Consider the following 15,944-nt stretch of genomic DNA (forward strand, 5'->3'; position numbering starts at 1 on the left):
AAAAAGGCAGGTCATGGTCACCTCACTGCTCAGTAACTTCTCAGACTTTTTACTGTTGCCACGGTCTTCTTCGACTGTTCTGAGTTCCAGTTAGACACTGTTCACTGTGCAATCCGCCCCCTTCCTTCCATGACACACACACAACACAACTCCACTGCTATCCACACAGAGGCAACACCAACTGCTCACAGTTCTTCACAACTCTGGACTTCCTAACACTGTCCTCTGGGATGTCAATCTCCTGCAACTTTCTTGTTTTCTTTGATTCAACTTTTCGTCCTACTTCAGGACTCAGCTTGCCATCCCCCACTCAGAGACTGTATTCCTTATCTCCACCCCCGAGAGCACTCCCCTTTCACTCTATGTGCTGTGTACCTGGGGGTCCCTTCCAGTGAAGACACATGTCCATCAATCTCGGGGACTTCTCGGGGACAAATTTCTCTGATGCTTTCCTTTCCTTTGTTTTCTCTGTTCTTCCTGAGTCTTCTGGATTGAGACTCTACTGGTTTGCCATTTAGTCTTATTTTTATTTCTTTCTCTTAATTTCTCTCTCTGCTCTATTACATTTTTATTTTATTAAAAATTTTCAGGAGATTTTCCTTGCACGCTATTCTTTTACGTCTTGTGCTTGAACATTAGAAGTACTCAATAAACATCTGTTGAAAGTGCAGATAAAGTTTGGATGGAGAGAGAAAATTACGGGAACATGAGCTGAGGGAATAAAGGCCTAAACTCGTCAATTTTCTTCATGATGCAGGAGTCAGAATGATTTTCTAGGTGTGAAGAGGAAGGCAGGAAAGGGGCTTAGGGAATGGATGCAGGTTTAGAGTAGAGTTTGGGAGGGGTAGGGAGTGGAGAAGACCCAGCTCAACTGAAGGGTTGTCAGGTAACACTGGGACGGAAGACGTAGACCATCCTTACAGGACAGTTGCAGGAAAGGACGGCAGTGAACCGAGAGCAAACGGGGCACGTACGCACATAACACAAAAATGGAACTTAGTATTTCTGAAGAGTGTACTGTGTCCCTAATCTTTACAAAAATCCTTAATATTCGTAACTTCAGGAGACGATGACTGCAGACATCTTAAAATAACACAACAATACAAATTTCACTACTTAAAAGTGGGTTTCTGATTAAATACGGTAGGTTCATCCACATACATGCTTACCTCTTCTCTCTTCACACATTTCACTAAAGTGAGAATAACAGAGAATGTAAGAGCCCGCAAAGATAAAGAAAACCGGAAGAAAAGACAAAAAGCAGGCGAGCAAAGTAAAAAGTGAAGTCACACCTGTGCAGACAGAACGGAACATGAGTATTTTTCATCATCGCTGGAGACACTCCGGATCCCGGACGGAGGATGAGAGCAGAGAAAGCGGAAACTAGCTGAGAGTCTGCACAGGGAGCAGCTGGCTCTCAAGGGCCCTCTCTCAACCCCGAAAATCCAAACTGTTCTGCTTTTCTTATTCTCTGCTGAAACTGAATCACAGAGACCAGCCTCGGTGATGACAGGCAGGGTGGAGAGCTGAGAAAGGGGATGGAGACCAGGCGGGAGATTCAAGGAAAGCTCCCATCCTTCACACCCAGTGCTGGACCACAATAGTGGGTTCCCACACATAACTCGTGCCCTCACCTCCCACAGGTGTACCCTCTTCTGTCACATGTACTCCTTCTAAGAAGAAAATAAAGAATTCTTATTTGAAGAATCAAATGCTGCTTTAACTGCAGGTCAGCTCAGCTCCCCGAGCGAGGCTCACCAACTCACAAGACCCATGTGTTTGTGATCCGCTTTTCAGGATTTCATACTTCCATGTGAAAGACAACCAGACAGTGTAAGACATCTGACAAATGCTTCGAACACAAAAGAGAGAAATCGAAACGAATGAGAAAATGGAAGCTTTAGAAGGCAGAGGTAATGCAGGGAGCACAACAACACATCACAAAACACTTGTAGCTAAGAGAGTATATTGCGTCCATGAAAGAAAAACTGGGATGCTATAAAACAGGAATATGATACAAGAGGCACCTCCAGAAAAATTTTTAAAAAACTGAATGAAAAAGACAAAGGAACAAAAAAAAGAAGAAAAAGCAAATAGAGACCCAACTCAGAAAACTCAGAAAGGCCAGAGAAAATAAACGAAAGCATTAGAGAAAGAAAAAAGAAATCCCCAGAATTATAGATATGAATCTATTAGAAGGAACTCACCAAATACTCCCAAATAGAATGAAAGAGGATCAATACAAAGACAGATCATGAGATTTCCAAACACCAGAGATAAAAAGATTCTAGAAGCTTTCAAACTGGATTAAAAAAAAAAAGGCAGAAAGACAAAAGAATTAAAATCAGAATGATATCACTGGTCTCCACAGCCTATCAGAAGATAGGAGACAGTATAGAAAAGCCTCCAAAATTTGAAAGAAAAATGGTTACCCGCTCCAACTACCAATAAGACACAAATACAGTATAAGATTTTTGAACATAAAGGAATGTTAATTTTTCTCTTAAGCATATTTGCTTGGGAGAGAAGTAAAATCAGAAATAAATAAAAAATAGGAAATGCACAGTGCTAGCAAAACCAGAGATAAATCAGACAGCCTGTAAGTGGGAACAGCAAAGGCAGACCCAGAAAGGACAGTGGTGCTTCAGGCCCAGGGGACGGCCAGTTCACTTTAGAGGAAGGGGCACATGGCTACAGGAGGTGTGAAGGAACGTGCCGGTTTGTTCGTTGCTATGTTTATTTGTATGAAAGTCTCTGGATAGATATGTGACCGATCTACTGACTATTTGGATACATTTGCAGTTAGAACACTCCACAAATGGGTAAAAATATGGAGCAAGTCTTAAAGTTTAAAAAGGGTTACTAAAAAATGGAAGGACAATCATAGTATTTGATTTACTAAACAGGGAATACTTAAAAACTTAGACACACTAAATATTCACTTACTCAAAATGTGTTAAAAACAGAGCTGATAATCAGCTGGTTTGCACTATACAGACTTTACCACTTCCTAACGTAATAAAATACTTCTGTACCACTTGGTAAATAGCTGCTGTCCTGGGATGGCGATTGCCCATGAGAACCATCGTGACCTCTTTGTCACACTCCCAATGTCGACATGATTCAGCCATTACAGGGTAACCATCAGCATGAGGGCCTCAAGACTGCACTCCAGCTCTAGGACCTGCCTCGGGTTGACTCTCTCTCTGACTGGTTGCTTGTGAAGCCACAACAGTTTTTAAACATTTTAAGTAACGCTCCTAGACTGGGAGAGACCAAGTGAAGGTCTGGAGGTAGGAAAGAGCTCAATCCCCCATGACTATAACAGAAACTCAGCAAATGTATCTAAAACTTAAGATGTGCTGTGCAACTGAAGGAATACAAAAGAAGATGACTCCTTTTCTTGAAGTAACAACAGTCCAGTTGGAAATGAAATTTACATCCATATATGGTATGTATAAAAAAGGCAATTAATGGGGAACGGTAATATTGGGTTGTGAATACCAATATTTAAGGATAACATGGTGTTATTCAGATGATGTTTTTATGGCAACTGATAATAAGTACTATGTTTTGGCTATATGAGAGCTCAACTTAAATTCATTTGTGTATCAGCAGAGACTACTGTTATATTTACCCAGAATCGACATGAATAAATGAATCCATTTCTTTCCACATATAACTTAGATTATGAACAATATTTTAAGCTAAATAAATATACTGAAATTAAATAAACAGCTTGAATATTTTTACCTAGCTGTTCTTAGGAATGTATTTTATTTAAATGCACTTCATAGCCTTAGGTACATAGGTGTTATAAAAGGCTTTATTCATTAATTTTTTAAAGTTTATTTATTTAGAGAGCCAACACGGGGGAGGGGCACTGAGAGGAGGGGAGAGACAGAATCCTAAGCAGGCTCCATGCTGTCAGCAAGGAGCCCGGTGCAGGGCTCAAACTCGTGAACTGTGAGAACATGACATGAGCCGAAATCAAGAGTCAGAGGCTTCACCGACTGAGCCACCTAGGCACCCCACAAAAAGTTTTAAATACTATGATTAACTTGAACCAGAAAAAGTTTTTTTACAGAAACAAAGCATATACAAATCAGTAAAACATCAATAGGCTGTTACAGATTTATAAAAAAAAAAAAAAAAAAGGGAAAATAAATTAGAAATTTTTTTTTTTTTTTTTTTTACTCTGGAATGAGAAGTGATTCTTAGTATCACCATTATGCATCTATCAGGCAGGCAGGCTCAAGAGATACGATTTCTGCACAAGTGTTAGTCCCTAAGGAAGGTAAGGTCTGACTAGAAATTGTGCTCTACCACTTAGTAGCAAGCAGAGAAGAGCCCACTTCTTTAAAAAAAAGTAAAATAAAAGGGGCTCAGTTGGTTGAGCATCTGACTTAGGCTCAGGTCACGATTTCACAGCTCGTGAGTTCGAGCCCCGCGTCAGGCTCTGTGCTGACAGCTCAGGGCCTGGAGCCTGCTTCGGATTCTGTGTCTCCCTCTCTTTCTACCCCTAACCCACTTGCGTTCTGTCTCTCTCTCAAAAATAAACAAACATTAAAAAAAAATAAGATTAAAAAATTAAAATAACATAGAATAAAAATATAAAAAATAAAAAAATAATAAAAAAAAAAAAGAGAAGAAAAACACAGCATGTAAGGTTTAAGAACAGAATTACTTCCAGGACTCCTATAATTACCATTCACCATCAGCTGATATTAAAACCCAACTGGTGCAACCTTTTGCTTTCAACCTATGCAAATAGGATCCTTGCTATATAAAAATTCACTGTTTTTCTATTCTGTGAGTTTATATAATCACTATAGGAAATTTGGGTTCCTCTTTCCCTGTTAAGAGTACCTGAAGTATATTTGTAAAAAAATAATTTTCTTCCTAAATTTCCTTGGTCCGGTGAATAGTTTTATTAAAAGAGATGCCTCTATGCAACTTGGCCCTACACGTTCATCTTGATTGCTTTTTAATTTTTTTTTTAATTATATGAAGATAGAGTCATGAAAACAATCAATGAAACTCTCGCTTTTGAAATTATGATTTGGAAAACCATTTGTGCAGGACTAAAAAAACTCCCTAATTCCTACCACACTGGCTTTCAGTTGCATTGAGACCACCGGACTCCTGGCTCTGCTTCCATTTTGGTGCAGCCTGTGTGCCCCGGAGGGCTCCCCATGGGCTACTGTTGGGGCCTCTCCCAGTAAGGCCGTGTCCATATCCAACTATGACACTTCACCCTGACAGCACTTTACCCAGCTACCTCCTTCACTCGCATGCCCCAGTATCTTAGACTTTACAAAAGACACTCCCGTAAATTTCGGGTAGGCATTTCCAGCAGAAATTCAGCAGCACAGCAATTCTTATACATGGCTTTACTGTACCCCCTTCCTCGCCCCCAGAGCAGCAGTCTCTAAAACTTCACTGCTCTCGTGACGTTCCGTCCCACTGCGCAACCCTCACTCTCAGATGGCTTTGTCTCCTCAGTATTTCATTCAGTAGATGTTTAACTGATTACATAGTATGTTCTAGTCACTGGGCCCTGGGCTTGCAAAACTCAACACGAGCCACGATCCCCACTCTTACAGAGGATGTGGACCAGTGAGAGGGCAGGTAATGAACAGCCAAGTGTAACCAGCATTATGCAGGAGTACACAGTACTAGTTCAGCATGTGAAATTAGCACGAACAAGTTAATCTCACCTGGAGGGTTAGGAAGGGATGCCCAGAAGTTCTTTCCAAAGTGTTGCTTTTTCCCCAAAGTAACATTAAAGCCAAGCACTACAGAGAAGCAGGCACAGGCTAGGAGAGAAGGGAGGCAGTGTGCAGCAATGCTCAGGAGGAGCCCATGCAGCAACCTGAACTAGTCCGCCTGTGTGGCGGGAACAGAAGAGCAAGGAAAGAAAAAGAGTCGTGAAAGGCGAGACCAAAGAGAAAACAGGGGCCAAGACGGGGGGGGGGGGGGGGGGGGGGGGGTGTGGATTACAACACCAGCGATCCTGGCCTTTGCCGTTACCATGGAGAAATACTGCATACAGGATCAGATCTGTGGTCTAAAACCTCTTACAAAATGCAAGAACCCATCTAGAAAACTTGACGCCTGTAGGAGCATTGGAAATTCAGCCCCAGCGGTGCTCTATCTTCCCAGGTTTGGTTCTTGCCCCAGCCTTTACCTACAAGGCCAGCTTTCCATTTCTTCAAATACAAATTACGTTCCTTACAATTTTTAAAAAAATTTTTTTAACGTTTATTTATTTTTGAGACAGAGAGAGACAGAGCATGAACGGGGAAGGGGCAGAGAGAGAGGGAGACACAGAGTCTGAAGCAGGCTCCAGGCTCTGAGCTGTCAGCACAGAGCCCGACGCGGGGCTCGAACTCACAGACCGCGAGATCATGACCTGAGTCGAAGTAGGACGCTTAACTGACTGAGCCACCCAGGCGCCCCCCATTCCTTACAATTATACCCGCAAGTTTTCTATCCTATAAATCCTGAGAATTCTCTTTTCTCGTACTTTTCGAAAGGTCAACAGTGGCAATTTAAGTACTGGTGTACAACTTGTGACAAGTCTGAGGGTCTAAAACCCCAATCATGAGTTAATTTTATTGAGATCATTTATTCATGAGATTATAGTAAAAGTTTCTTGGATCCTATTTTCAAAAACTTATATTCCAACTTACCTTTCTGTCATTATCATATTTAGAATGAATTCCCAAAATATCCCAGATATTAGCATCTGGAAAAACATTTAGGAGAACACTCTTCACATTGTCCACAGTGAGTATATTGTCATTCTTCACTTTTTGGTACATCTGTAGAAATAAAGATTTTATAATTAATTTTCATCTTATGGCAATTAGTTTTCTTTCTTTCCCTGAGTATGCCGGCAGATTTATAAAAACAAGCTTTCTACTTTGTAAGTTCTAAGTATACCATATACATACATATATACACACATTCCCCCATTCACAAATAATTTTATTAAAAAATTTTTTTTTCACATTTATTTATTTTTGAGAGACAGAGACAGAGTGTGAGCAGGGGAGGGGCAGAGAGAGAGAGACACAGAATCTGAAGTGCACTCCGGGCTCTCAGCTGTCAGCACAGAGCCCGATGTGGGGCTCAAACCCATGAACCATGAGATCATGACCTGAGCCCAAGTCGGATGCTTAACTGACTGAGCCACCCAGGCGCCCCGATAAATAAATCATTTTAACCACACAATATTTCTTCTTCCAATAAAAATTGCTTTATGAGTATTCCATAGCTTTCAAAAATACTGTAACAAATTTATGTTATGTTCTATTTTGGTCTAACTAGACACTATGATTCTTAGTAAAATGATGGTTTCTGTCATTTAAAAAGGTATGTATAAAATATTTCAAATGCCTTACTTCACAAAGGCTTTCTTTTCATTCTAGGCTTCCTCTGTACCTCCGTTCTTCACCACCCCACCCCCCGTTCCTACTCCATCTCAAATGTTGTAAGCACACTGGCATGAGGTAGGCTGTTACTCCTTTATTTTCTTGTTTCACTTGTCCCTCATTGCACACCATGCCAGGCACTCCGCTAGGCATGGGGAAAAGGAACTACTCTGCACCAAGAGAGAAGGCCTCTCTGAGCAGAAACCTCAGCTGAGACATAAACATCAACACAGAGTTAGCATTAAGGCAGAAGAAACCAGTAAAGTACAAGTGCCATTAAGTAGCAGTTTGATATACAGGTATCCCTCGCCTCTCAAAAGTTCACGTTATGCCACTTCTCTATTACAAGAGTGACATCTGTTTTCACCAACCAAAAGAAATCCAAAGAGGATTTTTGCTTTTATGAAAAATGGTAAAAAAGTGAAAACAGTGTTCAGCATCTGTTTTGCAGTGAGTGAGGACAGTGGCCCCACCAAGCTCCTTCCCCAGGAACTACACTCAGGAGCATCTCAGCATCCAGCCACCAGAGTCTCAATTGTGTCTATGAACATCTGTGCTTAATTTATTTTGTGCATATCATTAGCAAGGTGTGTCCTAAGATACCAGAAAAGCCTTGAAAGAGGTTAGTTTTTGGTCCTGGAAAATACTAGAAACATTTTTCCATATAAACTGATGGTAACTGCTTCTTCACTTCATACCATTTGTGTCTACAAAAGGTTTCAGGAATGCTCTACTTCAGGAGTGGGGGAGACCTGTATTAGTTGAGAGTATTATTCTCAGTTTCAATTCACTTGTATCATTATGGCCAGAGACAATAAGGAATCAACATTCTTCTTCATTTTCATTTTCTCAGTGTAAACCTGGTAACCTATTCCTTTAAAAAGAGGCAGTCTATAATTAGATCACACAATTTAGTTTTATGAGCTTCTCAATTTATGGGCAGGTTTTCTTCTCATATTGAGCAGCACATGCTATGATCTTAGTAACTGGAAAAAAAAAAGCAAAAATTTCAGCCTTCTATAAAGCATAAACAGGGATTAGAAAAATGATATTTTGAATACGGCAAAAGTTATATATGAAAGTTGCTGAGATTAATCCTTTTACAAATTAGTCATTTTAAAACAGTAGATATTCCTAAGGTATCTAAGGCAGCTAGAATGTCTAAATTACTTAGATATATAATGATCCAATCTTCTCATACATTAAAAAAAATTTTTAAACTATTACGTAACTCGGTAAGCAAAAACAGCAATTTTGGGTCTCTACTTCTCCATACAAATTTTATTTATTTTTCCATTCTTTCTTGCTTTATTAAGGTGTAATTGACAAATAACACAATACACTTAAACTGTACAACATGATAATTTGGTAAATGAACACGCCGTGAAAGAACTGCCACCACTAATTAATATATCCATCGCTGCACACAGGTTTTCTTTTTGGTGAGAACACTAAAATTCTAGTCTTTGCAAATTTCAGTTACACAGAATAGTATCATCAAACCATAGTCAACATGCTATATATTAGATCTCCATAACTCATTCCTCTTAAAACTGGAAGTTATACTTTTCAACTAACATTTTCTCACTTTGCCCAGCCCTGTGCCAACCACTTTTCTACTCTTGGTTTCTAGGACTTCAGCCTTTTTAGTCCACATACAGGTGATATCACACAGTATTTGTCTTTGTCTGATATATGTCACTGAGTCTAATGCCTTCCAGATTCACCCATGTTGTTGCAAACGGCAGGATTTCCTTCTTTTTAAAGTCTGATGTTCTAATTCATGTATATGATGCACCATTTTCTTCGTCCATTCATCCACTGATGGACACTTACATTGTTTCCATACCTTAGCTATCATGAATAATGTTGCAGTAAACGTGGGAATACAGATAGTTCTTTGAGATACTGATTTCCTTTGGAAATATACCTAGAAGTGGGATTGCTGGTTCAAACTGTAGGAACCTCCTACAATTTTAATTTCTTGAGGAACCTCCAGACTTTTCCATAATGGCTATACCAGTTATAGTCTCAGAGGGTTCTGTTTTCTTTACATCATGCCAGCATTTGTTTTCTTGTTTGTTTGATAATAGACACCCGAGGTGAAAGCTCATCGTGGGTTCTGATTTTCATTTCCCTGAGGATTAATCAAGCTGAGCATCTTTTCATACACCTGCTGGTCATCTGTATGTCTTCTTTGGAAAAATTTCCATTCAGATCTATTGCCCATTAAAAAAAATTTTTTTTTAAATGTTTTATTTTTGAGAGAGAGAGACAGAGCACGAGTGGGGGAGAGGCAGAGAGAGAGAGAGGGAAGGAGACACAGAATCCGAAGCAGGCTCCAGGCTCTGAGCTGTCAGCACAGAGCCCGACACAGTGCTCCAACTCACAGGCTGTGAGATCATGACCTAAGTGGAAGTTGATGCTTAACCAACTGAGCCACCCAGGGGCCCTCCTATTACCCTTTCAAAAAAATTTTTTTTTCCTTTTGACGTTTATTTATTTTTTAGAGGAAGAAAGAGCGGGAACGGGGTAGGGGCAGAGATAGAGGGAGACACAGAATCCAAAGCAGGCTCCCAGGCTCCCAGCTGTCAGCATGGAGCCTGACACGGGGCTCAAACCCACAAACTGCAGGATCATGACCTGAGCCGAAGTCAGACGCTTAACCGACTGAGCCACCCAGGTAGCCCTTATTGCCCATTTTTTAAGTGAGTTATTTTTTTGTTTTGTTTTGTTGCTGTTGAGTTGTATGAATTCCTTGTATATTGCAGATATTAATTCCTTACCAAATAGGTAGTTTGCAAATATTTTCTCTCATTCCACAGTTGCCATTTCATTTCACTGATGGTTTCCCTCGCTGTGTAGACATATTTCATTTTGATATAAACCCCCTATTTTTTTTTTGTTGCCTTTGACTTTGTTGTCAAATCCAAAAACCATTGCCAAGATCAATGACGAAGAGCTTACTTACCCTCTATGCTTTCTTTTAGGAAACAGTTTCAGGTCTTATGTTCAACTTTTTAATCCATTTTGAGTTAACTTTTGTATATGGTGGAAGATAGGGATCCAGTTTCATCATTTTGCATGTGGATATTCAGTTGTGCCAATTTACTCCACTCTGCTTCCTATTAATCCTAACTTTATGTTGACAAATGTTAAATTTTAAGTCCCAAATTAGATCCATTTCATCCTCTGCTCCTTTGTACAGTTATTGTCATTTGTACTACATCTATATGTTAAAATCTGCTTTAGTCAATCTTGTGCAATTCAAACACAATAAAATATATTCATATAGCCTTTCTTATTCACCCGTATATTTACATTTTTATTTATGGTTACCATTTCATTTTTGTGTGTGAATTTGAGTTACCATCTGGTGTCATTTCCTTTCAGCCTAAAGGATTTCTTTGTATTTCTTCTTCTTGGTATTTCTCCTGAAGTAGCACGGAATTGGAAGGATCCTAGTTCATGTTACTTCTTGTTGAACTTCTGAAAATAAACTTATTTCATGTTGTTTGTCCACTTTTGTGCTTATGGTGAGATGGTTAATGTGTTGTCAGTTACCTATCATGGCCAAAAGTTAAAGTCTTAAGGTACTTTTGCATTCTCAAACATGCATTCAACAAATATTCATCAACTATGTAATATCCTATTTTTTGGCTCTTAATCTTGTAAGGTAGGAAGAGAAAATCAAATTACTTGTAAGTATGTATAGCCAGTGTGGAGAGCTGAGATACAAAGTCAATTGTTTTGCTATAAATACTGTACTTACTCTACTGTAACTCTCTAACACATTTCAATAATTTTCATAGACTTTTATAATTTTGTCTGCCATAATATTTCTTTCTCCTGATACTATATTTTCAAATTATTTCATATAGATAAAATAATTTTCTCATGAAAGCATTGGAATAATATTAAAGAGACTTTATAGTTCAGGTATTTTACTAAAAGACTAAATTTTGCTCAAATTATTCTGAATTAGTGAAGCTAAGTCACCTAAAGGATACAATACATTTCCAACAGAATGGTATTAGCTCAATCATGTTTTACTTTTCCATGCGCTATTGAAATTTTAGAGTCAAGAGCATACATTGTTGGTTTTTTTAATGTTTATTTATTTTTGAGAGTGAGACAGAGAGAGCACAAGCTGGGAAGGGGCAGAGACAGAGGGAGACACAGAATCCAAAGAAGGCTCCAGGCTCTGAGCTGTCAGCACAGAGCTTGACGCTGGGCTTGAAATCACCAACTGTGAGATCATGACCTGAGCCAAAGTCGAATGCTTAGCCAACTGAGCCACCCAGGTGCCCCAAGACCATACATAGTTTGAATAACCATGACCATTCTCACACTTCAGACCCTGGTGAATTCTAGTATGTTATAGGTATTCCTTCCTCATTCATTTTTCCCTCTCTTTCCTCTAATAAGTTAGCACAACTTGTAGGCTATGGCACACATTTAATACTTTTATGCTGCTTCGTAGTGAATCCTATGGTTTCAAATGTAATTTGTTTTTCCAAGATACTACAGTATTATGCTGAACATCACAGTAGATAATTCAAAAGGCAAGCAATTGAGAAATATGCCATCACATGCAAATTAATGTCTGATATAAGAGTCAAAGGAGAGAATTAAGATTACTTAGGTAAAGAGAATTTCAAAGGTCTTCAAGTTTTGTTAGTTTTGAATGTCATACTGATCCTTTTACGATAAGGTAGCCGGACTTCAATAAAAGATATGTCAATCTGAAGTCCTTATAAACTCTTACACTAATCAGTTAGTAAAATAGACTGAGATACAAGAATGACACATATTCCACAGCACTCTTTTACAGAACAAAGTGTATCCCCAAGTCACTGAGGTGCAGGTTGTTTCTGTGTCCCAGGACAGTGAATGAATGAGGTATTAAGTGGTTTTCCTGGGGCTACAGAAGCAGGGTAGGGAGTTTACAGGGCTTTGGTAATTTCATTCTCACTTTGAAGAAGAACCAGTCCTTGTTGTAATAACGGTTGAAAGCAAAAGACCAATGAATTAATGAAACTAGTTTTTAATCTATGATCTGACGTCCTTAATAATAACAATATAGTTCTTTAATATATCTTTTCCATGATGGGCCATAGTAGTTTCAAAACCTCAATTACAAAATAATCTTCTCACCTCTTGTTCTTTAATCAGGTGCTTACCAACTTCTAACTTTTCTTATACCATCTCTTTGTCAAACTCAGTACCCATCCTACCATTTCCCCCCTCAATTTGCTGTCATGAAGTGATCTCCTTCTCCTTTGAAATTCTCTAAGGAGGGTCTACATATTTTGTCATTTAGAATGTTTAACTTTGCAGTAACCTCTTTTATTCGTAATCTTGTTCAAGACCTCATTCAAGAATTCATCCTTGACTAATCATTTTCTATGAATATGTTTTCTTCTAAACTTCTATATACAATCTAAATTCCATTAGCGGCTGAATAAACCCAAGAAAATTCATCCACTCTGGCAGAGTCTCAGTTGCCTAATTTGTAAAGTGGAGACGACATTATGTATTTCAGGTAGAAGCTGCAAGAATTAAATTCATCATCTGTATTAATCCTCACAATCATTTTTTTATAAACTTTGAAAGATAAAAATAATAAATGATAGTAATTACAGGAATAGTGCAGGAAAACCCACTATACTTTCTAAAGAAATTATACCTCATGCACACACTCACATGTACTACAGAAAGAAACGCTTGTGACACATCCTGTTCTTCTGCAATATAGTTGAAAGCTCGCCAAAGAGCGACACCAACATCATCTGCTCCATCAACTTCATCATCTGTGTTAACAACGAACACAAAACCAATTCTGGGAAAAGAAGGTGAAGAAGGAATGTCACAACTACCCCTTGAGTCACAACCAACCACCATTTTTAAACATTACTAGACTATAACATCTAGATGGACGGAATGTGTTAATAGAGGGGGAGGGGAAGTACTTAATTTGAAAAGGTTTGATTTGTAAAGACTATTCACCAACATCCGCCTACCTATTGGATTTTTCCAAACTGTCAAACTCTCTCTGGTGGTGATATTATTAAATGATTGTGTTTTTCCAAGAAAAAAAAAGGGAAAGTGTATTCTTAACCCAATCCCAGGGAAATGGATCCATCTATAAGCACCCAAAGTGATGAGATCACTCTCCCAGGAAATAACGGGATAAATGAGATTACCAAGCAGCTTTGATTAACATAGTCGATCATAAAGGTAAATGATACTTCACAACAGAGCTGTGTTGTGTTGGGCATTAGAGACCACCACTGCTTTGAATCCCACATTAACACTCAATGCAATACTCCTTAATACAACATGAATTTCACAGATTTCCTTCAGTTGATAGTTTAATGTTATAAACTGACAATTACCTGAGAGGAATTTTGTGATAATAGAGAAGTTCAGCAAGTTTTATAAAGTCCAAGGTATATTCTTGGGCAGGATCAATAAACAGAACCTTAAAGAAAGTAGATAGTTCATAATCACTATTTTGTTTTAACATTTTGGAATTTTCATGAAATTCAAGTTTAGTCTGATTCCTGTAGCTAAAAGTATGAAATTCAAGGTACAATCTTTTTTAAAAGAAATTTCTAGCAATACTAAAGAATTCTATATAAGAACTTCACAGATAATGAAGGATTTCTAAAGGCTGCACATCTGAATAAGACATGGAATTTAATTACCAGATTATTCATCCTCCTTCTGAACCACAGCACAAAGCAAATTTTTTTTATGTGAAGTGAAATATCGTATTCTAAATGTGCACTGGATTTTAATATTTTTAAAAGATAGTAATTGAAGTCTGAAAAAAAATAGCATTGACATAACTGCTCTCTCTACCTTGCTGTAGGAAATTTGTCTTTGTGGGGAAAAAAGTATTTTCTACACATTTCAAAGTTCTATAAGGTTCTTTAATATTGTAATAGTGGACTCAGACATGGATGGTAAAGTGATATTTATGTGTTTTTCCCTGAAATGTACTAAACTTTAATCATTAGTTCTTTATTATACAGAAGGAAAAAGTTCAATCAAATTCCTTTCAGAAAATGTAAAAGTAACTCACCACCAATATCATATTGGTATTATAAAAGCACATGTAAACAAGAAGAGGCAGATTATGTGACACTGCTGGCTTTGGACAGTCAGTCATGCCACCTTAAGCTTGTTGCATCAGGTGAGTATTTCCTTCTTATTACACAGATGCCTATTTACCAAGAACAAGGTAATCCAAAAAGAATGCTGACATCTCTATAAAAGATGTATATAAAATGTCAAAATAAAACTCACCAAATTATGAAAATTACGCCTTATGGAAGGTACAGTTCCAGGGAACACTGGCTTTAGAAGCTCCTGGCAACTTGTAGGCCATGTAACGTACAGATCATCATTTTCTAGGTCATTGATCCACTAGAAAAGAATCCAGAAATCTTTAAGTATATTAACACTTAAATCATCTTCAAAGCCAATTTTTATTCTATCAAACAAGTAAAATCATACACAGAAATTTATATATTTCTGATTAAATGGAAGAAGCCAGTTGAATATTCTTTACATTAAGGAATACATCATGTACAACAATCTTTATTACCATGGCCTTTAAGAGTAAGCCTTCCCCCCTGCCAGAACAACTGACTTCTATTCAGGTTTGTTTTTCATATTAAAAAATAAAATTGGGGGTGCCTGGGTGGTTCTGTCAGTTGAGGGCCTGCCTCTAGATTTCAGCTCAAGTCGTGGTCTCATGGTTGTGGGATCAAGCCCCTCATCAGACTCTACGCTGGGTGTGGATCCTGCTTAAGATTCTCTCTCTCCCTCTCCCAGTAGCCTCCCCCAACCCTCGCACGTGTTCTCTCTCAATAAAAATGAATAGGTAAGATTGCATAGAAATTACTCTCCATAAACTCTTTGAGAGAGATAAGTGTTTATCTTAATTATCAGCAGTAGAGGAGGCAATGAGGTCCTCCACCTCCCTTCTCAAATTTAAACCCTCAGACATAAGGAAAATAAAACATGATACCTTGGAAAGCCAATTAGAATCAAGAGGTAACTACTTACACTAGACTAAGCCGCCTGCCTGAAACATGCTAAAAGCGGGCGGAAAACATATAAACCTTTGTTTACATGGAGGTAAGGTCAACCAACAATCAAGAGTCAAGGAGTTACAATCCTTGAAAGCAGGAGGCGTTAAGGGAAAAGCTCCATGCTCACCTCAATTCTATCCCTAGGGGCATTTTCAAAATTGCAGCCTGGAAGAACTAATTTAAACTGAAAGTGACAGCCATATTGTGCTGGAAAGACAGAAGTTAAAATTAGGGTTTCCTAAATGGTAGGAACTGGGCCAGGGTGGGGGTGGGGAGAATCCAGGAGAGGAGGAAACTGCAGGGAAGAAAACAAACTGTCTTTATACAAATTCCTCTCATTTGCTGACTACTAACCTGCACACGTGAGCATACACACACATACTCACCTCAACACTGCCAA

The 15,944-nt window shown here is 38.5% G+C and overlaps 1 protein-coding gene across 2 annotated transcripts in view; it reads right to left on the reverse strand.

The window, feature by feature from the left end:
• Window positions 1-15,944, reverse strand: part of UGGT2 (UDP-glucose glycoprotein glucosyltransferase 2) — a 186,989-nt gene that overhangs the window by 80,385 nt on the left and 90,660 nt on the right. For both annotated transcript variants that reach the window (XM_027065110.2, XM_053217215.1), the window contains 4 exons: window positions 14,754-14,873; window positions 13,838-13,923; window positions 13,146-13,281; window positions 6,696-6,827 (listed from right to left, as the gene is read on the reverse strand). In XM_027065110.2, the coding sequence (XP_026920911.2) occupies window positions 6,696-6,827; window positions 13,146-13,281; window positions 13,838-13,923; window positions 14,754-14,873 (474 nt within the window). The remainder of the gene's footprint in view (window positions 1-6,695; window positions 6,828-13,145; window positions 13,282-13,837; window positions 13,924-14,753; window positions 14,874-15,944) is intronic.

This window comes from Acinonyx jubatus, chromosome A1, assembly GCF_027475565.1.
Source record: "Acinonyx jubatus isolate Ajub_Pintada_27869175 chromosome A1, VMU_Ajub_asm_v1.0, whole genome shotgun sequence".
Classification (NCBI taxonomy): domain Eukaryota; kingdom Metazoa; phylum Chordata; class Mammalia; order Carnivora; family Felidae; genus Acinonyx; species Acinonyx jubatus.